The 27,930-nt window shown below is 31.8% G+C and overlaps 7 protein-coding genes across 8 annotated transcripts; 3 read left to right on the top strand and 4 right to left on the bottom strand.

Moving 5' to 3' along the window:
- The first annotated feature begins 45 nt into the window (after window positions 1-45).
- Window positions 46-8,595, top strand: Naus (cortactin binding protein N-terminal like nausicaa). 2 transcript variants are annotated; one of them, XM_075313464.1, is made up of 4 exons: window positions 46-1,275; window positions 2,698-2,884; window positions 2,947-3,083; window positions 5,703-8,595. In XM_075313464.1, exons 1-4 carry the CDS (start codon window positions 456-458, stop codon window positions 6,314-6,316), a joined length of 1,758 nt encoding a protein of 585 aa, XP_075169579.1. In that variant the 5' UTR covers window positions 46-455; the 3' UTR covers window positions 6,317-8,595. The 2 variants fall into 2 exon arrangements, with proteins under 2 accessions (XP_075169579.1, XP_075169578.1); XM_075313463.1 differs by having other exon boundaries at window positions 5,700-8,595.
- A 2,019-nt stretch (window positions 8,596-10,614) lies between these two features.
- Nup75 (nuclear pore complex protein Nup75) lies at window positions 10,615-14,122 on the bottom strand. Its single transcript, XM_075310642.1, has 8 exons — window positions 13,984-14,122; window positions 13,128-13,835; window positions 12,251-12,723; window positions 12,069-12,181; window positions 11,575-11,807; window positions 11,313-11,503; window positions 10,947-11,103; window positions 10,615-10,885 (listed from the first exon to the last, which is right to left on the bottom strand). Exons 1-8 carry the CDS (start codon window positions 14,008-14,010, stop codon window positions 10,760-10,762), a joined length of 2,028 nt encoding a protein of 675 aa, XP_075166757.1. The 5' UTR covers window positions 14,011-14,122; the 3' UTR covers window positions 10,615-10,759.
- Window positions 14,123-20,519: 6,397 nt separating this feature from the next.
- Window positions 20,520-21,019, bottom strand: LOC142241032 (lysozyme 2-like). Its single transcript, XM_075312776.1, has one exon. The coding sequence runs from the start codon at window positions 20,999-21,001 to the stop codon at window positions 20,573-20,575; it is 429 nt and encodes a 142-aa protein (XP_075168891.1). The 5' UTR covers window positions 21,002-21,019; the 3' UTR covers window positions 20,520-20,572.
- A 343-nt stretch (window positions 21,020-21,362) lies between these two features.
- On the top strand, window positions 21,363-21,850 carry LOC142241028 (lysozyme 2). Its single transcript, XM_075312772.1, has one exon. It carries the CDS (start codon window positions 21,368-21,370, stop codon window positions 21,794-21,796), a length of 429 nt encoding a protein of 142 aa, XP_075168887.1. The 5' UTR covers window positions 21,363-21,367; the 3' UTR covers window positions 21,797-21,850.
- Window positions 21,851-23,955: 2,105 nt separating this feature from the next.
- Window positions 23,956-24,439, bottom strand: LOC142241029 (lysozyme 2-like). Its single transcript, XM_075312773.1, has one exon. The coding sequence runs from the start codon at window positions 24,433-24,435 to the stop codon at window positions 24,007-24,009; it is 429 nt and encodes a 142-aa protein (XP_075168888.1). The 5' UTR covers window positions 24,436-24,439; the 3' UTR covers window positions 23,956-24,006.
- Window positions 24,440-24,783: 344 nt separating this feature from the next.
- On the top strand, window positions 24,784-25,265 carry LOC142241031 (lysozyme 2). Its single transcript, XM_075312775.1, has one exon. The coding sequence runs from the start codon at window positions 24,784-24,786 to the stop codon at window positions 25,210-25,212; it is 429 nt and encodes a 142-aa protein (XP_075168890.1). The 3' UTR covers window positions 25,213-25,265.
- A 1,970-nt stretch (window positions 25,266-27,235) lies between these two features.
- LOC142241030 (lysozyme 2-like) lies at window positions 27,236-27,719 on the bottom strand. Its single transcript, XM_075312774.1, has one exon. The coding sequence runs from the start codon at window positions 27,713-27,715 to the stop codon at window positions 27,287-27,289; it is 429 nt and encodes a 142-aa protein (XP_075168889.1). The 5' UTR covers window positions 27,716-27,719; the 3' UTR covers window positions 27,236-27,286.
- Between the last annotated feature and the right edge of the window lie 211 nt (window positions 27,720-27,930).

Below are 27,930 nucleotides of genomic sequence, written 5' to 3'. Positions count from 1 at the left end.
TAATAATCGATATCGTAAATTTTATGGATAAAATTCCAAAGGCAGAGCATATCGATAATCCATATACCATTCGATTACACGGGATAAATAAAAATAAGAGACAGGAAAAAATAAAAGTGGAATCAACGAGCTGCGAAAAAAGCTGGCTCGTTGAAAATAAAAAAGCGATTACCTCTAGTGGTAAAAATAATTTGTTTTTGAGTTGTGCAAATTTTTGTTATTGTTCCTGTGCATTTTGGTGCAGATATTTTTTGCATCACTTCACATCACTGGGTTACACATAGACGTAGAGTAAACACACAGACACATTTTCAGACAAGGAAGAAGAAAGAAGAAAAAAACCGACCGACGACAACCGTCGAGGGTATTCAGAGATACGACCAGATTCATGTAATTGGTTAATAGCCAGACCGAGTCTTCAAAAGGATCATTTTAATTGTTTTATTCGTGTCGGAATGGAACAAAATGCAAATGATCCGTTCGCTTCGGAGAACAGTGGTACAGCGAGATTTATAGGAGGAGGAGACCACTCCCTAGACAATGGATTGCCGGGAGGCTCTGGAGGATTGGGTAACTCCAGTGCTGGTGGTACTGTAAGTGCTGCCCATGAATTTCAGACCATGAAGCCGGGTTTAAGCGGGGGACTTCCCGGTCGCACTGAGATACCTCATAGTGAATTGGTAAAAATGCTATACTATCTGGAGGGAGAATTACAAGCCCGCGACGTAGTAATTGCGGCATTACGCAATGAACGTGTAAAACAATACATCTCACAATTGAAAACTAAGAGGCTGCAACCGAATGATCCTCATGCCGCAATATTCCGCGACAAAGTCGCATTATCAGGTAATCTAATATCAAGGGAGTCATCCACACAGGCTGCCCAAGCCGAAATGGAAGTACGTCAAATAATTGAACAACAAATGGAGCAACAATATCAGATGGTTAACAAACAGAGGGCCACACATTTGCGTATGGTGAATATTCTTACGGAATCGTTGGAGAATAATCAACGTATGCTACAAGAATTGGAAGAGGAAAAACGAAAACATGAACATGATACAGCCCAGGGTGATGATATTACATATGGCCTGGAAATGGAACGTACAAAACTAAGGCAAGAATTGGAGGAAGAAAGGGCTCAGGTTAAGAAATTGGATAAAGAATTGAAGAAGCTTCAAGAAACATTGGAATTCGAAAGAAATCGCCAAAAACAGATAGTACTGTTGTTGATAGCAGAACGAAAGAAGATTATGATGAAGTACATTGAAGAGGGTAAGTTGATTAAAGATTATAAAGATTTAAATGAACATTAAGTTTAATTTATTAATTATTACTCATTTCATGGTAAATTGTTTTAAAATTCTTTAAGCTCAAAAACATATACAAAATTTGATCTATATATAAAAGGCCCACCGATGATCCAACATTGTGTTAAATCCTGGACCCAACATTGTATTAAATCATTTTTCGAGTAAATTTATTAATCCCTTTTGTGTTCACAAGAATTAGGACAATTTTCCCCCCAAAACCCACGAAATTACGCACCAAAGGTGTTTTGGTCCGGCCGAATCCCTTTGGACCCGCAAAATCTGAAGATATAGATCATATATATAGATCTCTAATATGAATCGGCATATTTGCTAAATGTGATACTATTATACTCATATTGACTTCATTTTTCAAATATGGCACAAAATAAGCCACCGAGTGCGAGTTTAGATATGGAAGGCTATGCTATGTATGTTTTTTCAGCAAAGATCAATCACCACAATTTGTTTACAAAGATCAATCATCACAATTTGTTTACAGGCGGGATACTTCTAACAATTTAAAAATCGTTGTTAAATTATGGTTATTTAAGTGTTATAGTCAAAATTGGGTTATCTACTCCATGTTGGGTTAGCTTAGCTTAGGTATTGTGGCAGCCCGTTATTTTAAGCTCAGTTAGACTATTCAGTCCATTGGGATACCACAAGTGGTCAACTACTCTCTTATCAATGAGTGCTGCCCGATTCTTTATTACGCTCAATGACAAGATAGATTTTATAGCCGAATCCAAAGTTGCTGCAACCGCTTAGAGAGGATTGAAACCCTCAGCAATGTCACCAGCATTACAGACAGGGGAAAATCCACCACTGAAAAACTTTTTGGTGTTTAGCTGAAACTGAGATTGACCCCTGAATCTTTGTATGCAAAGCGGGCTTGCTACTCCATGCTAATACTTCAAGATAAGAATTTCTCTCTTATTAATGGATGCGGCGCGAATGTATTCGTAACTCAATGACAACGGACATTTTTACTGCCGGGCTGGAATCGGAATCATCTTAATCGATGACTGGGAAATGTGCTTTTAAGATTGTTTGAGAGCATAGCGGTCAGTATCACTCTAACGAGTTAAAACTCAAAATATTAATCGATATGGCTGAAATGTCCAGGGTGGTGCAATGGTTACCTCAGTAATACTGATGAAATTTTTGAGTGCTTCAAACTTCTCCAAGTAGTTTCTCACATTGTGTGACACGCCATTTGGACTTTTGGCATCGATATTATAAAAATTTTGTGTATTTATGCGTTGGCCTACAAGATTGTATGGGTTGTCCTTACATACAATCTATACTAAGTTCCACTTTGAAATTTAATTTGTAAGACCTCGTCTTTAAGACAAAATATGACTTACTCACTTCTTATAATCAGGAAAACGTTCAGAGGATCTTGCTCAAATATTAGCTGAAGAAAAGCAACGTTCCGATACTATAGCTGAAGGACTAGAGGAAGAAAGTAAAAAATCTTTGCGCATGGAAGAAGATTTAGAAAAGCAGCAAGCAGCTTTTGACCAGGAACGTAAAGTGCTAAAATCAAGTTTAGCAAAAGAAGAGCTAAGGTGGTTATCAAATTTAATCTTACAAGCAAAATTTCTAAATCTCTCTTATTATTTTACTAAAGAGTCAAAGAATTGGAACAAGAGCTAATAGCATTACGAGCCGAAAATGAAACTTTGAAAAAGCATCAACAACAACTACAACAAAACGCTGCTGCTTTAGCTGCTGGCAGTACGGCAGCCAAGTCAAGAGCTTTTAGTGGTAAGTTAAGAGTTTGAAATTGTTTTTGTTGTTTTTATTTTCTTAACTTATGTATTAGATAAAGTCTATGAATATTTAAATATTTAAAGCTTTGGAGTAAACTTATTTAATTTAATTTGAAACTTTTTAATTTTCTTTGATACAGAAATATTTTGTTAACAAAAAACAAATTATAAAATAACAAATACTACTTGAGAAAGTTCTATTATAACCAAACCAAAAAAAGCCAAATTAAATAAAACAACTTAATTACAAATTCCTTCTTATGCTTCTTCACCTTCTTTTTTTCCTTAAATCAAAAATACAAACCAACTCCTTGACCATCAAAACTTAAAATTGCCAAAAACCAAACCCAAAACAATTTAAACCAATCTATCTCTACAAAATATACCAAAAATCAAAGATATCTGAAAAATGTATAAAAAACAAGGTGATTTTTTTGATTTTCTTCTTCATTTCATTAGTTTTTACCCTACCTCTTTGTCAGTTTAAATCTTTGTCGCATAACTCTCTATGTCTTGTTATCATTCTAAAATTCACCAGCACTTTTAGTATATTCTCTTTTTATTTTTGTTTTTTTCTTTTAATTTTTTCCTTTTAAATTTTTTTATTTTAAAATAAATATATTTTGTATTAACAGAAAATGGCACTTCTTAAAAAATCATTTACAAATTTTGTGTTATTCGTTTGATTGTAAAGGAAAAAACAAATGTCATTTTATATATTCTTTTTCGAACTATAGTCATAAAAATTAACATTAGAGTTCGACCGAATTTGTCATGTCTTTATTACCATAGTAAATTTAAAGTATGATTTTAACAAACATATACGATTTGGAATGGAAATATAGTGGCATAGGCATTTTCAGATTTGTTCAAACTCAACATTTAATACAAGATATAATCATTTTCCAAAATTGAGTATTTGAGTTTTGATTTAAAACAAAAATCTTTAGGTAAATAAAAATGGGCTGATCCATGATCACAAAATCTAAAACACGAGCATTCTTAAAAATTTAAATTCCAAATATAACATAAATCATATTGCAAATGTGGAATTTTGATTCTAACTTTTTTGAAAATTTCAATTTTGAGTTGATTACCGTCTGTCTGTTATAAATAAAAACAATTTTTAATTTCATATAGGATACCCGATCAAGTTTTATTTTTTGAGCGTCAAAAACTTAGGCAAAAATAAATAAATAAATTAATAATTAGGCAAAAGAAGTTCGTATTTCAATAACTAAATTGATTGACCATGGGTGTAGATGTTCATAGTTTGAATCTCAGACTAACAAACCCCTAGAAATTTTACAAATGTTATAAACTTCCACGGCAATGTAGATATATTTTGGGCTTGTAATCACGGTTGCCATAGTTGGTAGAATTCTACCAAAAATGGTAGATTTTTTACTGTTTGGTAGATTGGTAGAATTCTTTATGTTGTGGTAGATTTTGCAAAAAGGAGAAATACATTTTTGACAAAATTTTTGACTATAGAAATAAAATTTTGACAACATTTTCTATAGAAATAAAATTTTGACAAAATTTTTTATAGAAATAAAATGTTGATAAAATTTTGACAAAATTTTCTATAGAAATAAAATTTTGACAAAATTTTCTATAGAAATAAAATTTTGACAAAATTTGCTATAGAAATACAATTTTGACAAAATTTTCTATAGAAATAAAATTTTGACAAAATTTTCTATAGAAATAAAATTTTGACACAATTTTCTATAGAAATAAAATTTTGACAAAATTTTCGATAGAAATAAAATTTGGACAAAATTTTCTATAGAAATAAAATTTTGACAAAATGTTCTATAGAAATAAAATTTTGACAAAATTTTCTATAGAAATAAAAATTTGACCAAATAAAATTTTCACCCCAAATTTTGGTAGATTATTTGTGGCTCTAGTGGCAACCGTGCTTGTAATTCTTCCCTAAAATAGTGCCTAACACTCTGTGGCAAGCCGTTTGGGTTTTAATCCGATGTAGCTCCAATATAACCCATTATCCAAGTACGAATTTTGTCCTTCATGGATATCAGTACAATTATATGTAGTAAAGCTATATGTAACACCACTCAAAGTCTCTTAAAAAAATGCCAATTGTAGTATGGTTTAATTTGGGAAAAGTCGATTAATCCTATAGTTGAATTTTAAAGACCACGAACAAAATAAAAAAAATAGTCGATTAATACAATATCGACTGTTAAATACCCCTTCACATGTATCACCATGCCCCTTAGATACACCTAGAATCCTTGATGCAATAATTATTATTAATAATCCTACACCAAGTCCATTTGTCATGTCCATGTCCGCATAATATACGTCAATTTATTTTTATCAGGCTTTAGTTAGTGTATTTCCATGCTGCATTGTTTCGCGTTTCGGTCGAGCTCTATATTCCATTTAATATATATATAACTAGTATTTCTTCTTGTTCTCATTTGATGCGATTTTGTGGCAATAACATCTCTTCTTCCACGTTGGCTATATATGTAATGACACTAATTGTTATTTGTTTCCATTGTTTGCTTCTTGTTTTTTGCCCCGCCTATCATCAACAATCACACCCAAAAAACACCTCTATGTAATGTTAATGTAGCAGAAGATGGATGTGCCACATCTATGGTTAATATAGCGAAAATTGTACAACCCACGGCTACAGTATCTAGTGTCCCTGTATCAGGTCCCACCACTGGTATTGCTCGATCCCTAGCCCCAGGACAAAATTTACGTACGGGTGTTGCAACAGCTCCTACTATAGCACCATTACCTCAAATGGCCGCCACACCAGTCTCTCAACAAGCATCAACAATAGTGGCCACAACAGAGAATGTTATACCATCACCGTTAAATTTGAATCCTGCTTCCTCGCCATCGATTGGAGCGGCCCCACCATCGCCATCACCACCTAAAATGCAACCAACGGCAACAATACAAAGGGCTCCCGGTGGTAAATATTCAGCTTTAGCAGCTGCTGCTGCGGCCGGCCACTCACTTGATCAAGCTCCTTCACCGCATCCGGTCCCCATAGCGGTACCACCAGTCACAGTGCCACCGTCTGGGGCCAGAGGTGCTCCACCACCCATTCCCCCCAACAAGCCTATCGTACCACCAAAACGTGAACCATCATTATCACGTTTGGGTTCGATAACAGGTGCTGCTCCGAGTGTAGCGGCTGCCGCCTCAACAGCTACTAGTAATGCTAAAATTAATTAGACAACCTATATATACATACATATATATAAATCCAATTGCAACAAGAACACACAAATAAGGTAATATAAAATGTTTACCAATCTGAATGATAACAAAACAAAAGAAAAGAAAAACATCAAACTGCAACAACAATAATACTCTCTTAAATTACTTTATACATAAACAAAAGATGATGAAAGATAGATACATACGTACAAAATGGCTACGTACTATTTAAAATAAAATTGATAAATTTAGATCTTGAATAATTATTCCAAAATGTTAGGAAACACGTAAAACAAAACTGAAAGTGAATGTAATCTCTTTTATTAAATAATAATTTTAGATTTTTTAGGCGTACATTTACAAAAAAAAAAGGAATAAATTTGGGTCAGAAGATGAAAACCCTAATTAATTGAACATGGCATCACATACATATATGCAAGTTCAATGTATTGCATAATAAAATAACACAAAAACATCTGATTCAATCACGAAATTAATTGGTCCAATTAATTTTTAATTGAAATGTCTTCAATCACAAAAATGATGGTATCAATTAAAAAATTTATTGTGTCAATTAAAAATTTAATTGATCCAATTAAAAAATTAATTGACAGTATTAATTTTTGTGATTGATTTTTGTTTCAATTAAAACCTTTGTTGAATCAATTAAATTTTTAATTGTATACTTTTTAAGCTCAATTAAGATTTTAATTGGAAAAATTTTCGTGCAATTTTTTTCCTGTGAAATAACAAAAAATTTAAATTATTATTTATCTGAAGATATTGCTTTTAATATATTTTGTAGTTTTTATTTTGAATGTTTTCAATTTAATTTTTATTAATTTAATAATTTCTAAGATAATTAGGTCATTTCTGATTCAATTACAAAATTAATTTATCCAATAATTTTTTTAATTCTAAATTCTTTAATCTCGAAATTGACAGTACAAATCATAGAATTATTTAGAAATTACAAATATTACTTGATTTTTTTTTGACACTATCAATAATTTTTTTAATTGGTTCAATTTTTTTTCCACAAAACAACTAATGTTTTAAATGAGTTACGGCCATTTTCATGTTGCTCCGTTAGGCTTTAACTGCCAGTTAACAGAAAGTAAATTCCAAATATCTTCTCTCCGGTTAACTTTAACTGAAATTTTTTCGTCAGTTAAGTTCCAAACTGGCCTATGGAATATAAAGGCAGGATGACAGCTTCGTCTATAATACGGTTTAAAAGTTGGTTAGTTAACGGAACACTAACGGAGCTTTATGAAAATGGGGGTTAATCGATTATTTATTTTTTAAAAATTATTTTTTTTTATTTTACGTTTTAGGTGAAGTAATGTTCCTAAAATGTAGTGTTTTTTAAAGAATCTTTTTGGATTTGAGTCCAAATGTAATGATTCTAGTATGCATATATTTCAGAAAAGAATTTTTTTTATGTTTTTTTTTCAAAAACGAAAAAATTTGATTTAATGAAAATTTTTATTGGACAAATTAATATGTTAATTAAAAAATAAAAAATGTTCAGTAATTTTCTTAATTGATTTTATTTTTAATTTGATTACAAAATTAATTGTATCAGTTAATTTTTTAATTGGTTACGTTTTCAACTGCAATCAACATATATTTCGGAAATATTTTCGTGATATTGTTTCCTATGTAGAATTATTTACTTTATATTCCATATTTAATCTAAAGTCGACTTTTAGATTCTTTCGTTAAAAGTCGATTTTGGCCAACATTAATAGGCGATTAGTCCTTTTTGTTGATTTTTTTATTCCAATGATCCAATCAGTCGAAATCTATTATAATTGATATTGGAATTTTGCCATGAAATTCCACTATTTTCTATGATCCCTTTCGATATATTAAATGTTCGTCTATTTATTTATGTATTTTTAATATTCCTCTTCTGTCCCAAAAAGTTTTTCCTTTTTTTGTAAAATATTGTACGAGTACTTTGTAAATTTTAGTTATATTTCATATTATTTGAATTGAAAAAAAAAAAAACAAAAGAAAACTTACAACTAATCTGTATTATGAAGAAGAAAATTGTAGCAACTCCATTTTTTAAGTATTATGCCACAAAACAAAAACAATTCCCAGAAAACTCCAATAATGATTAAAAAGTGAGCAGCTATAATTTACTTATTCCGTTTTGTTTAATTAGCCATAAGCTGCCTGCCTGTATGAACGCTATTATTGTGTTTTTAAGTATATGTAATTTTCTCCTACGTTAAGTCAACAAAAAAGTGATTGTGTAATAAAGAATGACTTAAAACCATGAATAGTTTTGATTTGTTATATTTAGAAATATCTTAGAAAAATAGTTTATATATACTTTAAAAACACCTAAGCATTATACGTTTCAATTAATTTAAAATCAGTCAGAATAGAAGAGATTTGAGTTTATTTGCGGTAATAATTTATAACCCCAATTAAATATTCTTGGTGAAATATTATAGGTTTGGATACACACAAATAGAAATATTTTTTGTCTTCAATCACGAAATTAATTGATCCAATTAATTTTTGAAATGTCGTCAATCACAGAAATGATAGTATCAATTAAAAACAAAATAATTGAAAGTCAATTAAAATATTAATTGAAAGTTAATTAAAATATTAATTGAAAGTCAATTAAAAAATTAATTGATACTATTAATAAAGTGTAATAAAGAATGACTTAAAACCATGAATAGTTTTGATTTGTTATATTTAGAAATATCTTAGAAAAATAGTTTATATATACTTTAAAACCCCTGAGTATTATACGTTTCAATTAATTTAAAATCAGTCAGAATAGAATAGATTTGAGTTTATTTGCGGTAATAATTTATAACCCAATTAAATATTCTTGGTGAAATATTATAGGTTTGGATACACACAAATAGAAATATTTTTTGTCTTCAATCACGAAATTAATTGATCCAATTAATTTTTTAGTTGAAATGTCTTCAATCACAGAAATGATAGTATCAATTAAAAACAAAATAATTGAAAGTCAATTAAAATATTAATTGAAAGTTAATTAAAATAATAATTGAAAGTCAATTAAAAAATTAATTGATACTATTAATTTTTGTCTCAATTAAAAATTTATTGAATCAATTAAATTTTTAATAGAATATTTTTAAAACTCAATTAAAACTTTAATTGGAAAAAATTTTGTGAATTTTTGTTTTTCTGTGTAGGCTGCAACATATTTTGGGACAACTTCACCATTATTTTATATATTTTAAATATTTTTTTTATATATTTGGGAATACTCCTTTTGTGATTGCTTTGAAAATTATACCAAAATTTCTGGCAAAGGGCTAAGCTCGAAAAATTTGAAATTGAAACCGCCCAAACAGTGGCAAAACGATTAAGTTTTTGTTCTTGTATCTATGTTGCGCTTAATACCAAATGTTAGTATTGTCTTTCGTTTTAAGCAAAAAATAAAAATGTAGTACAGAAATTATTTAGACCACAGTACCGAATTTTCTCCTATTCTCCTATTACGACTTCCAATTGTTAGACTCTCCAGATTCATCTGTAGTTGTTGGCCTAGACCTTCCCTATGCGAAGACATCGTTTTTCCAATTGGGGTCTATTTACTTTTAAAATGAACGCTGATGTCTTGGTTTTCGAAACATGTTCATGGCCTGCAATAATATTTAATTTAAAATCGAATGTCAAAGTTGGTTAAGCGAGCCCTGTAGTCGCGAAAAAATTTTCCAATTTTATTCAAAGGTAAACCTGGATTTTATTTTCAATTTTTATTTAAAAAATAAATAAATGAAAGGACATTTTCAAAATTTCTTTTACATAGAGCTAATCCAATACAAATATTTAAGAATCAACTTTTTTTAAATAGTTATTCGAATGACATAAAAGACTCAATACTACAATAGATTGAAAGAACGCCAATATACGGAAATATATACACTAAAATAAAAAAATAAACAAAAACAAATAATTTGACAATGTAACTACCTTTTGCTATATCCTATTAAAATCTATCAAATCATTTAAAACAAAGCAAAACGTAAAATATAATTTAAAAAAAAAAAAGAACTACATAAAAACAAATTCATATGAATGTATAGAGTTTTATAAAGGCTAGTTACCTTTAAACCAACTGAAAACAAAATAAATTATGAAAAGAAAAAGTTTCATGTAGATTAAACAAAAAAAAAAACATATGTTGAACAAATTTAAACTTAAAAAAATTGTATTTCAAAAATAAACATAAAATGTCATGTTTTGAATGCCGCGAGTATATATTCTCTGAAAACTTTCCAAAAGAAAAAAATACCACAAAATTAAATTAGATTGTGACAAAAAAAATCTTGCGACAATTTATTAACCCGAAAAAGGAAACAAATACATCATTATAAAAAAAGAAAAACCTAAAGTATAAATTAATAAAAAAAAACGTATGATATAAAAAATGACATCTATCATCTTTTAACCCATCATAGTGTTTTCTATTATAATCGCCCTTGATAGATTTCGAGCACATGCCAAACGCAAAAGATTTATGATCTCTTCAATATTCTCTATGCGATAATCTTTAAGTATATTAACGGGTTCCTAAAAAAAGAAAGAAAAAGACTAAGCAAAAGGAAATTGATTTAAGGGGGGAAAAACTTACATCTGGGAATTTTTGTAAATGTTTCTTTTTCTTATCAATTAAGGGGACCAATTCCGATTCCAAATGATGAAGTATGGCACAGGTTTCTTTTGATAGAATTTTAGGATCTTTCGACTCCAATAAGGGAATAGTGTCGATCAGTAAAGAAGGCCAAAAACTGAAATGTGAAAACAGGAGAAAGAATTACATAAAACTAAGGTTTTAAAAATGTGTAATAGCCCATTCAGATTAGGCTAGAAATTCTTTTTAATATAGTTAAAGTAAATTTTGGAAGTGTAATGTCTGTGAGGTATAATGATAATAAAAAAGTGGATTTTTCAACTTGTTCCAAATATCTAATTTCAAATAATTTCAATATATACTCACTACTCTGGTGTTATTTTAGACTCTAGTAAATTCACCAACAATTCAGCAGCTGGTAGAAAATCTCTTTTTCTATAGAATTGATAAAAATCAAAGTATTTCACCAAGAATACCAAACGAGGAGATATGAACATTCTAGCCCCAATATTGGCAATAATATCCGGACATAGCATGTCCCCGGTTTTTGAGTAATGCTGGAATGTGAAGCAATAATATATTTAAAAAATTGCAACTGCTTTTGAAAATTTAACTTGGCGTAACATACCTTCAATAGAAAGTCCGCAATGGATGTAACGTATATCGTGTCTTTGGATCGTATTGCCCATTCCAAAGCATTTCCATAACGTTCATCATCTAACGATTGTTTAGCTTGTACTTTACAAATTTCTTGCTCAGCGTTGGAGAAACCCATTTTATTGCAGATTTCTAAAATTTTTGTGGCTTGTTTCTCAGTTTTTATGGGAATTTTAGTTAAGCACAATTCCAAAGCAGCAACTCCTAGAAAATAAGAAGCATAAAGCCTCGTTAGTGTTATATGCCCGTTAGGAACTTAACTGCTCAAATTTTTTCAGTTAAAGTTAACCGGAAAGAAGATATGTGCAATTTAATTTTTGTTAACTGACAGTTTAAGCTCAACACAGCTACATAAAAATAGCAATGTACTTTAGTTTCATTCTGACGAAAACAAAAATTCTCGAAAAGTCTGAAAAAACTATTTGGAGGGAAACTCTTTTGTTTAACACCATATTATAATTTTACCTTCTTCCGAGCAATATTGTAAATAATCCATGCCCAATTGCCACAAAGAACTGCGTGTCATTAAATTACTACCGAATTCATAGAGCAAAGAATCTCTCAGCTTTATGCAATCACTAAAAAAAAACAAGAACACAAGATCTTAAATTTATTTCTTTAAATTTAAAAATTTCATTATATCTTACTTCATTTGATGTTCTCCAACAACTTGCAATTGTCCACAATTATATAGCAAATCAGTGAGATGTGTCACAAACCATTGATTATCAGCCATAAGCTGAATGGCATGTATAACCTGATGCATATCATTTTCCATTAGACTTAATATCACCTTATCCAAATGTTTCAATTGTGGTTCTTTACCCTGTTGACTTTTCATACGAGCCCAACGATCCAGCCATGAATTGGCTGCAGTACCCAATTCAAAATGTTTACATGCTGGATTAGTATAGAATAGGTAGCCCGGAAGATATTCATACCAATACTCTGATTTGTCTATATGAGTGTTCCATGTTTGTGTATCACCTATAATTAAATGTACTAGTTCTTCCAAAGATGGTTCTATCGATAAAATATTGGCAGTTAATTTTCTTTCGGTATCAGTGATCCAATATTGCCACTGTGAACGGAATTTCTGTATAGAGAAACCTCCATAGACCTGGAAAAAATAAAAATCATCAAAAAGGAGTTCATTGTATAGGTTAAAGGAATACAATAAAAAAATTGTGTGATGAAATCCTTTTATAATTATCGTCTGTGGCAACTATAGTGAATCGAAAACTTCAGTAAAAAAATAAATGGCAATTAAAAATTAAGCGTGTCTGTGGTTAACATTTAAAATATGTAGAATATTTCAGGGAAACCTCTCGACTGTGGATACCCATGGTTTTGTCCACATTTGGGTGATGACCACTTTTGAGAGATGTTCGCTTTTCCTAGTGTTCAAATTTGGGAGTTGTATTGCATATACTCATGACAAATTTACATAAAAGGATTTACATTCACATCGATAATCTCAGTTTCTCGAATTACGAATGTATTGCCTATATAGGCATGACTTACATTAAATGTTGGCATTGCTTTCAAAATCTGTTCGGTCATTTTGAATGCTGCACTTTCCGCTTGTGGATGCAATTGTAATATGGCTCGAGCCACATCCACTTGACCTTGCAATACAAGACCTTTTAAAGCCGGCCAATATTCTTCGCTATCACTAGCATCACGACCCATTAACAACAAATCTGTGGCCATACGTTCGGAGGCGGGAAAATGAAAACGTACCCAATCCAACAACTGAGGTACAACCACATTTGATGGTGTCTGATCCAAAAATAATATTTCACTTAAATGCCAAACACATTCTATCGAATAGAATATTGATATATACTGTTGATACATTTCCTTTTCGGGGGTTTCCTCTTCGGCCAAAGTGGCAGCATCTTGTAATTTTTCCAGACATGCTCTTATAATGCTACGATATGTTCGTGAAATTTTTGTGTAATCTGCTTTGGAGCCCTTCCGCTTCAATGCTTGTAGAGTGACAAATGTTGAATTTGCCTCAGCAATAAGACTTCTTAGTATAGGATCATCAAATATGAATTCCGGTTGCAACATATGAATCGAGACGGGATCTTTGCCGGCATATTCTGTGGGCTTATCTGTTGTCGTCGATGTAATGGGGCGGAATGCATGAACAGCAATTTTATTGCCGCTTACAAATTTTCCTGCTAATGTATTTCCATATCGTGTACTTAGCGGATCAATGATTCCCTACAAAAAAAGAAATTGTTATTAAAAGAAGAGACAATTTGTAAACAAAAAACGTGCTACCACCGCCAATTCATGAAAAGGCATTAAACCAAGCAGCTTTCCAGCAACTTGATACCGCTTAGTATGTTTTTTGCTTGAAATTACTTACAAATACTGCAATTGGTTCATCTTCCATATTTTATTTGTAATTAATTGATAAACTTGCAGAAAAACAATAGCAAGAGACGGAATCTGTCAAACTCTGCCGGCGCGTAGTGTTGGGAAATAACGAGTATTTGATTACGAGTATTCGTTACTGACTAATTTTTTGAGTAGTCGTTACAATTAAATGAGTACTAAATATCTTCAATACAATCCCATAACAACCGCTTGAAAATGCAAAAATTCAAAAGTTTTTCAAACAATTAATAAGTTAATTTCAGATCTTAAAATTAATTTTAGCAATCAAAAGACTGTTAGAATAAAATTAAAATATCCCACGGAAATTTGGATGGTGATGCCTAAATATGTGTAAAGAATATAATAAAATAAAAATGAATTTGAATTTGATGTGCATTATAAAAGAGAACAAAACTAAAAAATGCAAGTGAGAAAAGTAGAGCTTAACTGTATGGTCTCTCTCGATAAAAAAAAAAAAAAAAACATTGAGAGAGTTTACGTTGCCGTCAATATGCGTTGCATGCGATTAATATCCGCTTCCTCTCTTTACTCAACAGGTTATTTTATTGTCATCCAAAAACTAAACTAACAGTTCGGTTTTTATGCTCGTATCGTGTAGTTCGTTTTTGTGTTATGCAAATGTGCTATTTTTATAGTGTTGTGTGTTTGTTTTTCAATTTCTTCTGGGTTAAAAAACTATATTCATGAAAAAAATACTCGCCAAATATTTTGAATAAATCCAATTGGTGCTTTACATGAAAGTTTGTTTACTGTTCAATGTTTTTTAAATGCTTACATATATTTGTTGTTAATGGAGAAATTCATGTTGTCCAATACATAACTGGTGGATCACGTACGTGCTGTACTTTTGTGGAAGTAGTTTGAGTGAGTACGAAATTTTGCGCTATTTAATAGAAATACAACATCAACCAAAGTTGTTCTTGTGGTGGGAAAATAAAGTAAGATTTGTATTTCTTCACACACACAAGCTTACATTAAATATGAGAATACATTGCTTGTGGTCTACCCCTGCAAACATTTTCGATCGCAAATGAGTCTTCTTTGAATCATTTTGATGTTCAAAACGATTGCGGAAGAGCGAATCTGAGAGTCATTTATGCGTCCCCAGTATAAAGTAGTTGTGTCTCAAAATGATTCTTTTCCTTGAGTTATAAATGAGTCTTTCAGATTAGTAAAAAAAAGTCATTTGAAAGAAGTATAATATGATAAATCTACTTACTCATATACGAATCAATCGAATGCTTCATAAATAACCCCTACAAAATATTAAGAAATAACTCCCCACGTCAGATTAAATATTGAGTCTTTTCAAGCGGATCAATGATTCCCTACAAAAAAAGAAATTGTTATTAAAAGAAGAGACAATTTGTAAACAAAAAACGTGCTACCACCGCCAATTCCTGAAAAGGCATTAAACCAAGCAGCTTTCCAGCAACTTGATACCGCTTAGTATGTTTTTTGCTTGAAATTACTTACAAATACTGCAATTGGTTCATCTTCCATATTTTATTTGTAATTAATTGATAAACTTGCAGAAAAACAATAGCAAGAGACGGAATCTGTCAAACTCTGCCGGCGCGTAGTGTTGGGAAATAACGCGTATTTGATTACGAGTATTCGTTACTGACTAATTTTTTGAGTAGTCGTTACAATTAAATGAGTACTAAATATCTTCAATACAATCCCATAACAACCGCTTGAAAATGCAAAAATTCAAAAGTTTTTCAAACAATTAATTAGTTAATTTCAGATCTTAAAATTAATTTTAGCAATCAAAAGACTGTTAGAATAAAATTAAAATATCCCACGGAAATTTGGATGGCGATGCCTAAATATGTGTAAAGAATATAATAAAATAAAAATGAATTTGAATTTGATGTGCATTATAAAAGAGAACAAAACTAAAAAATGCAAGTGAGAAAAGTGGAGCTTAACTGTATGGTCTCTCTCGATAAAAAAAAAAAAAAAAAAAAAACATTGAGAGAGTTTACGTTGCCGTCAATATGCGTTGCATGCGATTAATATCCGCTTCCTCTCTTTACTCAACAGGTTATTTTATTGTCATCCAAAAACTAAACTAACAGTTCGGTTTTTATGCTCGTATCGTGTAGTTCGTTTTTGTGTTATGCAAATGTGCTATTTTTATAGTGTTGTGTGTTTGTTTTTCAATTTCTTCTGGGTTAAAAAACTATATTCATGAAAAAAATACTCGCCAAATATTTTGAATAAATCCAATTGGTGCTTTACATGAAAGTTTGTTTACTGTTCAATGTTTTTTAAATGCTTACATATATTTGTTGTTAATGGAGAAATTCATGTTGTCCAATACATAACTGGTGGATCACGTACGTGCTGTACTTTTGTGGAAGTAGTTTGAGTGAGTACGAAATTTTGCGCTATTTAATAGAAATACAACATCAACCAAAGTTGTTCTTGTGGTGGGAAAATAAAGTAAGATTTGTATTTCTTCACACACACAAGCTTACATTAAATATGAGAATACATTGCTTGTGGTCTACCCCTGCAAACATTTTCGATCGCAAATGAGTCTTCTTTGAATCATTTTGATGTTCAAAACGATTGCGGAAGAGCGAATCTGAGAGTCATTTATGCGTCCCCAGTATAAAGTAGTTGTGTCTCAAAATGATTCTTTTCCTTGAGTTATAAATGAGTCTTTCAGATTAGTAAAAAAAAGTCATTTGAAAGAAGTATAATATGATAAATCTACTTACTCATATACGAATCAATCGAATGCTTCATAAATAACCCCTACAAAATATTAAGAAATAACTCCCCACGTCAGATTAAATATTGAGTCTTTTCAAGAGTTAGAAATTACTCCTTCTAACTAGTATTTTATTGTTTCCACGAAATACACTTGTGATTAAAATTTGCATATTTAATTTATGGCTTTATTGTTGATATAAAAATTCAGGTACTTAAAGAACTAATAATACCTATCCTTAAATATATAATGAAAAAACAAGTATATACGGCCGTAAGTTCGACCAGGCCGAAGCTTATGTACCCTCCATCATGGATTGCGTAGAAACTTCTTCTAAACACTGCCATCCACAATCGAATTACTTAAGTTGCGGTAACGCTTGCCGATGGCAAGGTATCTTAAAACCTCCTAACACCATCTTCTAAATTGTATGTAAGTCCATACGTGGTATATATTAAATCAAAAAAGATCGATCCAATACGTATATAACTCAGTTTGACAAAGTAGGCATAAAATTTTGACAAAATTTTCTACAGAAATAAAATTTTAACAAAATTTTCTATAGAAATAAAATTTTCACAAAATTTTCTATAGAAATAAAAATTTAGACAAAATTTTCTATAGAAAGAAAATTTTGACAAAAATTTCTGCAGAAATAAAATTTTAACAAAATTTTCTATAGAAATAAACTTTTGACAAAATATTCTATAGAAATAAAATCTTGGTAGATTATTTTTGGCTCGAGTTGCAACCATGATTATGAACCGAATAAAATTTGAACAAAATTTTCTATAGAAATGAAATTTTAACAAAATTTTCTATAGAAATAAAATTTTGAAAATGATGAAAATTTTATTATGAACCGAATAAAATTTTAACAAAATTTTCTCTAGAAATAAAATTTTGGCAAAATTTTCTATAGAAATAAAATTTTGACAAAATTTTCAATAGAAATAAAATTTTACAAAATATTCTATAGAAATACAATTTTGACAAAATTTTGTATAGAAATAAAATGTTGGCAAAATTTTCTATAGAAATAAAATTTTGACAAAATTTTCTATAGGAATAATATTTTCACAAAATTGTCTATAGAAATAAAATTGTGGCAACATTTTCTATAGAAATAATATTTTGACAAAATTTACTGCAGAAATAAAAGTTTTACAAAATTTTCTATAGAAAAAAAAAATTGACAAAATTTTCCATAGGAATAAAATTTTGGCAAAATTTTTCATAGAAAACAAATTTTGACGAAATTTTCAGTAGAAATAAAATTTGGACAAAATTTTCAATAGAAATAAAATTTTGACAAAATTGCCTATAGAAATAAAATTGTGGTAAAATGTTCTATAGAAATAAAATTTTGACAAAATTTTCCATAGAAATAAAATTTTGACAAAATTTTCTATAGAAAAAATTTTGACAAAATTGTCCATAGAAATAAAATTTTGACAAAATTTTCCATAGAAATAAAATTTTGACGAAATTATCAATAAAAATAAAATTCTGACTAAATTTTCTATAGAAATAAAATTTTTGTTGTTTTTTTATTTCAGCTTAAAACCATACATTGACTAAACTACAATTGTAGCTTAACCAACAGAGGAAAAGAATGTTTGTCAAATTTATTTGGGCAAAGCCCTATAGACTGCAAGATGGTTGGATGGACGCACGTTTCGGAATTACCACATTCCTAATCAGCATCCTCTACTTGCAGCAAAACTATCAACCAATTATCAGAATAAATTCAGGCAGTTTATTAAACCCAACAAAAACCACACTTGAACCCTCCGAAAAAAGGTTTTACATTGATAGCCGGCTTATGCCGAAATAAATTCGAAACAAACATATCTCTTTTCCTATGCCACTGTCAAATCATCGATTTGAATTCACATGGCTGGGTTTATTTTGAGCGTGCCTCCTCTTCTTTTTCCATTTGTTTTGTTTTGTTATTGTTGGTTTTGTTCTTTAAGCATTGTTGTTGTTTTTTTATGCTTAAAGAACAAAACCAACAATAACAAAACAAAACAAATGGAAATAAAATTTTGACAAAATTTTCTATAGAAATATTTTGACAAAATTTACTGTAGAAATAAAATTGTGGTAAAATGTTCTATAGAAATAAAATTTTGACAAAATTTTCCATAGAAATAAAATTTTGACAAAATTTTCTATAGAAAAAAATTTTTGACAAAATTGTCCATAGAAATAAAATTTTGACGAAATTTTCAATAAAATTCTGACTAAATTTTCTATAGAAATAAAATTTTCTACTGAAATAAAATTTTAACAATGTTTTCTATAAATTCATTATTAAACATTTATTTCGAATAAGACTACATTTTTTTTATACAACACACAAAATTTGATCAACAACTTGAAAAATTCTTTAAATTTGGTAGATTTTTGGTAAAATTTTCTTCAAATTTTGGTGGATTATTTTTGGCACGAGTGGCAACTGTGATACCAATACTATAGGTGTAAAATTAAATATTGCTCCTACATGTATCTTACATGTAGGAGCAATATTTAATTTTACACATCTCTAGTAAAATTTGCAATTTCTCTATCTGACAACTGTCAAATGTAGTCTCTCTTTTGCTGCGTCTAAACGTGTAAACAAACGGCTTCTAGTCAAAAATTGGAATTTGCTATTTTTTGAATAAAAAATCGTCCAAATGCCGATAAATCGGTAAAATTGGCAGCCCTGTGTGGTGGTTATAAAGGGGAACAAAAACAAAACCCAAAACTGCGAATGAGAAAATAGTTTAATTTTATTTCTCTTCCGATAAAAAAACACACACACACACAAAAACTGAGAGTTTCCGTTGCCGTCAACATGAGTAGCATGCGTTTAATATCCGCTTCCTCTCCTCACACAACAGGTTATTTTATTGAAACTATCAGTTACCCAGCAAAAAAATTTGGAAGTTCATCTTAAGGCACAACTTCCAAAAGCACTTCCAAAAATGTCCTCCCAAAGTTGTTCATTTGAGTCAATTTTTTATAACTCGCTTTTTTCATATTTTTAATGGGAGATTTAAAATTTTATTGTTTTAAATGGGTTAAAAATAGATAAAAATTAATAAAATCGTGCAAAATATTATATTTTGTCGAAAAAAAAAGATTGCTAAATCCTTTCCAGAAAAATTGCGAATTTTTGAAAATATTTGATGTCAAACGTTCCAGACAAGCATTATAACACATTAAAAATCACAAAAACAAAATTTAAAAATTATTTATTCGTCAAAATATCACAAAATTTCTTTATTCACATCCAAATCAATGGATTCGCATCACACCTTAAGAAGAGATGCAAATTCAGTGCAACGGCTGTTGAAATGGTGGACATCCGTCCCATGACAAGCCCATTAAAAATATTTGAGATATTTATTTTTTTATCAGTACATGGTTGTTAGATCATTTACGTGCTGTACTTCCGTTTTAGCTGACTTTTCGCCTGTTTCTACTAAAAAAATTTTTTGATTGTATTCCAATCCAAAAACTGACTGAAAGTTAGCTATTTTAGGAACCAAAAACTTTTTGAACTGACTTTTAGTAATTTTAGCAGATTTTTCTATTATTATTCTCCCCTTAAGTGAAAAAGCAATCACACTATTCATTTTGCCGGCAACAACTCCCATTCTCTGCTATGATTGCAAACAAAAAAACTATATTAGCAATTACGCAGACACAAATCTGTTCTCCTAACCTATTAATTGCTATACGAAATAAAAAATCCCTTTAGTCGCATTGTAATGTTATAACAAGTAAAATTAATGAAAATCACATATATTTTAAGTATAAAGCATTTTATTCAATGGAAAATTTAGAAGCAGTCATCAATGCTGGCCAAAGTACCGTCACAGTATTTCCAGGTGGACCAGGCAGTCCAGCCTTGTTGTTTCAAGACCAATTGGGCGCACTTGACGGCTGGTTCAATGCTGTCAACCAAGAAATCTTCGCACTTGACTTTGCATTCGTTGTAGGAGAAAGCACCAGAGGGAGGAGAGCACCAGTAGTAGTTGTTGATTTGGAAGATACCATAGTCGCGGGAGCCATTGGAGTTCAAGGAGCCGACAGCCTTGGTGTTGTAGGAAGATTCGTGTTGAGCAATGCAAGTCCAACGAGCCAATTGATCCTTTGGTACACCCAAATTGTACATAGCCTTGGCCAAGGAACAGCGAGTGTAGACCTCAGCGTAAGAGGGGGCAACCAAAAGGATGGCGGCCAAAACGGCGAAAGTGAACTTGAACATTTTGCTTCAATGGTAATCAAAGTAAAACTGTGATATAAATTTGAAAATTGACCATATTTATAGGTAAGTGGTCAAGAGCCGTGAATAGATAAGATATAGTGATTTGATGGATGAGGGGATTAGACAGAGTTTTGTCTAATATTTGGTCGTTATCAAACAATAAGATAAAACTAAAATATACGCAAACTTATTAATGTTATATTCCTTGAGATATTCAGATATATCAAACTGATAATATGTACATTCATTTCTATCTATAAAATATTTTTATCAAATTAGTTTTAGTTTTATTTTTTTATTTTACTATAAAAGGCCCAGCATTTTCTGAAATTATCATAGTTTGTTTTCGATTACATCTGAAGCAAAATGTTCAAGCTCACTTTCGCTGTTTTAGCTGCCGTCCTTTTGGTCGCTCCTGCTTTCGCTGAGGTCTACACCCGTTGCTCCTTGGCCAAGGCCATGTACAACTTGGGTGTTCCTAAGGATCAATTGGCTCGTTGGACTTGCATTGCTCAACATGAATCTTCCTATAACACCAAGGCTGTTGGTTCCTTGAACTCCAATGGTTCCCGCGACTATGGTATCTTCCAAATTAACAACTACTACTGGTGCTCTCCTCCCTCTGGTGCTTTCTCCTACAACGAATGCAAAGTCAAGTGCGAAGATTTCTTGGTTGACAGCATTGAACCCGCTGTTAAGTGCGCCCAATTGGTCTTGAAACAACAAGGCTGGACTGCCTGGTCCACCTGGAAATACTGTGATGGTACCTTGGCCAGCATTGATGACTGCTTCTAAATTTCTGCGATGATATTATAGAAAATAAAACAATAAAATAATTAAGAAAGGAAACCATTCATACGTATTTTTACATAATATTGAGATTTTGCCTATAGTTATTTTAAAGGGTCGAACTGCTTCTCGATAGTATTGACTTCTAAGTAGATAATGGGACTATCTTTAGAGGTGACGTTGCTAGGAGCCGATTTCTCAATGTACACACAAAAAATTTAGTTTTGATTCAATCACGAAATTAATTGATCCAATTAATTTTTCAATTGAAATGGCTTCTATCACAGAAATGATAGTATCAATTAAAAAAATAATTGAAGGTCAATTAAAAAATTAATTGAAGGTCAATTAAAAAATTAATTTATCCAATTAAAAAATTAATTGATACTATTAATTTTTGTGATTGATTTTTGTTTCAATTAAAAATTTTATTGAATCAATTAAATTTTTAATTGAATATGTTTTAAAACGCAATTAAAATTTTAATTGGAAACATTTTCGTGAATTTTTTTCTGTGTATTATTATTTATCGTGTTGCTGACCCTATATCAAAAGTTTACTACCCATTTACGACGGTTAAGTACTAATCAGAGGATGAAAAGCTAACCATAAGAAGTGAATATTGCTATCGGGGAGCACTCATTGATAAGAGCGAAGTTCAGCACCTGTGGTGTCACAATGGACTGAATAATCTAGGTGAGCTGTGAATAAGCGGCTGCTGCCGTTATACCTAGTTTAAACTATAAGAAATATTTATATAACCCCTTAATAAAACAGGGTTTGTCTGGCCCCAGATAAGGTGATGTGCATAAGTCTTCTTCGCAGTACGTGCAATAATGGCGGCAAATCTGATAATGTGGGCTGTTAAACCGATATCATCACTTTGATATCGTTACTTAGAGGTTATAAGTTATGAATAAACAAAGTCTCCAATAATAATATGCTTTACTTGGGTTTCCAATGAAAATCACATATGTATGTCTACTATAAATAAGGGCCGATCATATTATATATTTAGGCGCTTCAAAGCCACTGGCATCTCGTTGTGTATAGCGGGAATGCTAACGAAAGCTTTGGGCTTTTCCGAATTTGGTGGCTTTCAAGGCCTTGAATTATTAAAGTATTTGATTGAAGGTGATGATGGGCTATATACGAACCATTCATGAATTTATATTAATATGGATTGGATGAATATTCGAATTTTGAAATAACCGCGGAACGGACTGTCAATATCAACAGGTTCCAACATTATATAATGCACGATATCCCTATCTCCTCGAAATATTCATAAGGATTTTCTACGGTGGTTTATCTCCTATTAGTATTACTGATTACATTACTAAATGCTGGAAATATGAAAATTCCACTTTTCCTGACATTAGAACGACACTTAGCATTTTTCATAGATCTGTGAATATCACTTGAAAGATATAGAAAAGACTCAAGTCAAATCTCGGTAACGGTTCGAAAATTTAAATGAATCGCCCTACAGTCCTATCCAAAATTCGGATTTGACCGAATTTTGAAGTGATCCTTTGGTTTGGGAGCCACCGTGGTGCAATGGTTAGCATGCCAAGGTCGTGGGTTCGATTCCTGCTTCAACCGAAATCCAACAAGTTTTTCAGCGGTGGATTATCCCACCTCAGTAATGCTGGTGACATTTCTGAGAGTTTCAAAGCTTCTCTAATTGCTTTCACTGCAATGTGGAACGCCTTTCGGACTCGACTATAAAAAGGAGGTCCCTTGTCATTGAGCTTAACATAGAATCGGGCAGCACTCAGTGATAAGAGAGACATTCACCTATGTGGTATCACAGTGAACTGAATAGCCTAAGTGGTCCTGATACATCGGGCTGCCACCTAACCTAACTTAACCTTTGGTCATAAACAGCTTATAGTATGGAAATATAGGCAAAGCTATTACACCAAAAATTGACCCTAAACCTATTATGAAAAATATACAAGTGCGGTTTCCTCTCCTAATCAATGTTGTATTTTATTTAGCATGACTTAATGTATGTAGAAGCTGTCGTCAATGGAGGCCAATTATTTTTTTATATGTACAATGCCCAGATAGAATAATGGATTTATAGGCTAACACCATAAAAAATTATTGTGTAATTCAGACTTATCTCTTTCTTAAATGCTAATAAATCAAACAAAATATTTAATTGTCAATTATTTTATAGTCTTTTTATTTTCAAATCAAAGCAAAATTTAGAAGCAGTCATCAATGCTGGCCAAAGTACCGTCACAGTATTTCCAGGTGGACCAGGCAGTCCAGCCTTGTTGTTTCAAGACCAATTGGGCGCACTTGACAGCTGGTTCAATGCTGTCAACCAAGAAATCTTCGCACTTGACTTTGCATTCGTTGTAAGAGAAAGCACCAGAGGGAGGAGAGCACCAGTAGTAGTTGTTGATTTGGAAGATACCGTAGTCCCGGGAGCCATTGGAGTTCAAGGAGCCGACAGCCTTGGTATTGTAGGAAGATTCGTGTTGAGCAATGCAAGTCCAACGAGCCAATTGATCCTTTGGTACACCCAAATTGTACATAGCCTTGGCCAAGGAACAGCGAGTGTAGACCTCAGCGTAAGAGGGGGCAACCAAAAGGATGGCAGCCAAAACGGCGAAAGTGAACTTGAACATTTTGCTTTAGATGTAATCGAAAACAAACTATGATAATTTCAGAATATGCTGGGCCTTTTATAGCAAAACTTGAAAAAAAGTATTTGATAAAAAGATATGTTATAGATAGTAATGAATGTATTATTAATTTGATATATCTAAAGGAATATAATATAAATTAATTTTTGAATATATTTGTTTTATCATATAGGTTGATAAGAACCAAGTATTAGACAAAAAATATGTCTAATACCTTCATCCACCAAAACACTATAACTTATCTTTTCACAACTCTTGACAGTGCACCTATAAATTTGATCAGTTTTCAACTTTAGATCACAGTTTCTCTTTGATTAACATTGAAGCAAAATGTTCAAGCTCACTTTCGCTGTTTTGGCTGCCGTCCTTTTGGTCGCTCCTGCTTTCGCTGAGGTCTACACCCGTTGCTCCTTGGCCAAGGCCATGTACAACTTGGGAGTTCCTAAGGATCAATTGGCTCGTTGGACTTGCATTGCTCAACATGAATCCTCCTACAACACCAAGGCTGTCGGCTCTTTGAACTCCAATGGCTCCCGGGACTACGGTATCTTCCAAATCAACAACTACTACTGGTGCTCTCCTCCCTCTGGCGCTTTCTCTTACAACGAATGCAAAGTCAAGTGCGAAGATTTCTTGGTTGACAGCATTGAACCAGCTGTCAAGTGCGCTCAATTGGTCTTGAAACAACAAGGTTGGACTGCCTGGTCCACCTGGAAATACTGTGATGGTACTTTGGCCAGCATTGATGACTGCTTCTAAATTTCTGCGATGATATTATAGAAAATAACAAATAAAATAATTAAGAAAGGAAACCATTCATACGTATTTTCACATAATATTGAGATTTTGCAATATAGTTATTTCAAAGGGTCGAACTGCTTCTCGATAGTATTGACTTCTAAGTAGATAATGACACTATTTTTAGAGGTGACGTTACTAGGAGCCGAGTTCTCAATATACCCACAAAAAATTTTGTTTTGATTCAATCACGAAATTAATTGATCCAATAATTTTTTCAATTGAAATGTCTTCAATCACAGAAATTAGAGTATCAATTAAAAAAAATAATTGAAGGTCAATTAAAAAATTAATTGAAGGTCAATTAAAAAATTAATTTATCCAATTAAAAAATTAATTGATACTATTAATTTTTGTGATTGATTTTTGTTTCAATTAAAAATTTTATTGAATCAATGAAATTTTTAATTGAATATGTTTTAAAACGCAATTAAAATTTTAAATGGAAAAATTTTCGTGATTTTTTTTTTCTGTGTATTCTTATTATTTATCGTGTTGCTGGCCATATATCAAAAGTTTACTACCCATTTACGCCGGTTAAGTACTAATCAGAGGATGAAAAGCTAACCATAAGAAGTTAATATTGCTATCGAGGAGCACTCATTGATAAGAGCGAAATTCACCACCTGTAGTGTCACAATGGACTGAATAGTCTAGGTGAGCTGTGAATAAGCGGCTGCTGCCGTTATACTTAGTTTAACCTATAAGAAATATTTATATAACCCCTTAATAAAACAGGGTTTGTCTGGCCCTGGATTAGGTGATGTGCCTAAGTCTTTTTCGCAGTACGTGCAATAATGGCGGCAAATCAGATAATGTGGGCCGTTAAGCCGATATCGTCACTTTGATATCGTTACTTAGAGGTTATAAGTTATGAATAAACAAAGTCTCCAATAATAATATGTTTTACTTGGGTTTCCAATGAAAATCACATATGTATGTCTACTATAAATAAGGGCCGATCATATTATAAAGGCGCTTCAAAGCCACTGGCATCTCGTTGTGTATAGCGGGCATGCTAACGAAAGCTTTGGGCTTTTCCGAATTTGGTGGCTTTCAAGGCGGAATTTGGTAGCTTTCAAGGCCTTGAACTATTAAAGTATTTGATTGAAGGCGATGATGGGCTATATACGAACCATTCACCAGGTTCAGAACCATGAATTTATATTAATATGGATTGGATGAATATTCGAATTTTGAAATAACCGCCGAGCGGACTGTCAATATCAACATGTTCCAACATTATATAATGCACGAGATCCCTATCTCCTCGAAATATCCATAAGGATTTTCTACGGTGTTTTATCTCCTATTAGTATTACTGATTACATTACTAAATGTCGTTCCCGAAATGGGAACGACACTTAGCATTTTTCATAGACCGGTGAATATCACTTGAAAGATATAGAAAAGACTCGAGTCAAATCTCCGTAACGGTTCGAAAATTTTAAATGAATCGCCCTACAGTCCTATCCAAAATTCGGATTTGACCGAATTTTGAAGTGATCCTTTGGTTTGAAAGCCAGCGTGGTGCAATGGTTAGCATGCCAAGGTCGTGGGTTCGATTCCTGCTTCAACCGAACACCAACAAGTTTTTCAGCGGTGGATTATCCCACCTCAGTAATGCTGGTGACATTTCTGAGAGTGTCAAAGCTTCTCTAAGTGCTTTCACTGCAATGTGGAACGCCGTTCGGACTCGGCTATAAAAAGGAGGACCCTTGTAATTGAGCTTAACATAGAATCGAGCAGCACTCAGTGATAAGAGAGACATTCACCTATGTGGTATCACAATGGACTGAATAGTCTAAGTGGGCTTGATACATCGGGCTGCCACCTAACCTAACCTTTGATCATAAACAGCTTATAGTATGGAAATATAGGCAAAGCTATTACACCAAAAATTGACCCTAACCTAACACCATAAAAAATTTTTGTGTAATTCAGACTTATCTCTTTTTTAAATGCTAATAAATCAAACAAAATATTTAATTGTCAATTATTTTATAGTCTTTTTATTTTCAAATCAAAGCAAAATTTAGAAGCAGTCATCAATGCTGGCCAAAGTACCGTCACAGTATTTCCAGGTGGACCAGGCAGTCCAGCCTTGTTGTTTCAAGACCAATTGGGCGCACTTGACAGCTGGTTCAATGCTGTCAACCAAGAAATCTTCGCACTTGACTTTGCATTCGTTGTAAGAGAAAGCACCAGAGGGAGGAGAGCACCAGTAGTAGTTGTTGATTTGGAAGATACCGTAGTCCCGGGAGCCATTGGAGTTCAAGGAGCCGACAGCCTTGGTATTGTAGGAAGATTCGTGTTGAGCAATGCAAGTCCAACGAGCCAATTGATCCTTTGGTACACCCAAATTGTACATAGCCTTGGCCAAGGAACAGCGAGTGTAGACCTCAGCGTAAGAGGGGGCAACCAAAAGGATGGCAGCCAAAACGGCGAAAGTGAACTTGAACATTTTGCTTTAGATGTAATCGAAAACAAACTATGATAATTTCAGAATATGCTGGGCCTTTTATAGCAAAACTTGAAAAAAAGTATTTGATAAAAAGATATGTTATAGATAGTAATGAATGTATTATTAATTTGATATATCTAAAGGAATATAATATAAATTAATTTTTGAATATATTTGTTTTATCATATAGGTTGATAAGAACCAAGTATTAGACA

Source organism: Haematobia irritans, chromosome 5 (genome assembly GCF_050003625.1).
Source record: "Haematobia irritans isolate KBUSLIRL chromosome 5, ASM5000362v1, whole genome shotgun sequence".
NCBI lineage: Eukaryota > Metazoa > Arthropoda > Insecta > Diptera > Muscidae > Haematobia > Haematobia irritans.
This window is presented reverse-complemented; position numbering and strand designations above follow the sequence as displayed.

Bases quoted from the DNA above. Each gene is read 5' to 3' on its own strand.
- Naus (XM_075313463.1), top strand. From the start codon at position 456: ATGGAACAAAATGCAAATGATCCGTTCGCTTCGGAGAACAGTGGTACA. The intron at 1,276-2,697 runs GTAAGTTGATTA...TCTTATAATCAG, and splicing joins GATGAAGTACATTGAAGAGG to GAAAACGTTCAGAGGATCTT. The intron at 2,885-2,946 runs GTGGTTATCAAA...ATTTTACTAAAG, and splicing joins TTAGCAAAAGAAGAGCTAAG to AGTCAAAGAATTGGAACAAG.
- Nup75 (XM_075310642.1), bottom strand. From the start codon at position 14,010: ATGGAAGATGAACCAATTGCAGTATTT. The intron at 11,504-11,574 runs GTATGTTACGCC...TTCACATTCCAG, and splicing joins TTGCGGACTTTCTATTGAAG to CATTACTCAAAAACCGGGGA. The intron at 11,104-11,312 runs GTGAGTATATAT...TTCACATTTCAG, and splicing joins TCTAAAATAACACCAGAGTA to TTTTTGGCCTTCTTTACTGA.
- LOC142241032 (XM_075312776.1), bottom strand. From the start codon at position 21,001: ATGTTCAAGTTCACTTTCGCCGTTTTGGCCGCCATCCTTTTGGTTGCC.
- LOC142241028 (XM_075312772.1), top strand. From the start codon at position 21,368: ATGTTCAAGCTCACTTTCGCTGTTTTAGCTGCCGTCCTTTTGGTCGCT.
- LOC142241029 (XM_075312773.1), bottom strand. From the start codon at position 24,435: ATGTTCAAGTTCACTTTCGCCGTTTTGGCTGCCATCCTTTTGGTTGCC.
- LOC142241031 (XM_075312775.1), top strand. From the start codon at position 24,784: ATGTTCAAGCTCACTTTCGCTGTTTTGGCTGCCGTCCTTTTGGTCGCT.
- LOC142241030 (XM_075312774.1), bottom strand. From the start codon at position 27,715: ATGTTCAAGTTCACTTTCGCCGTTTTGGCTGCCATCCTTTTGGTTGCC.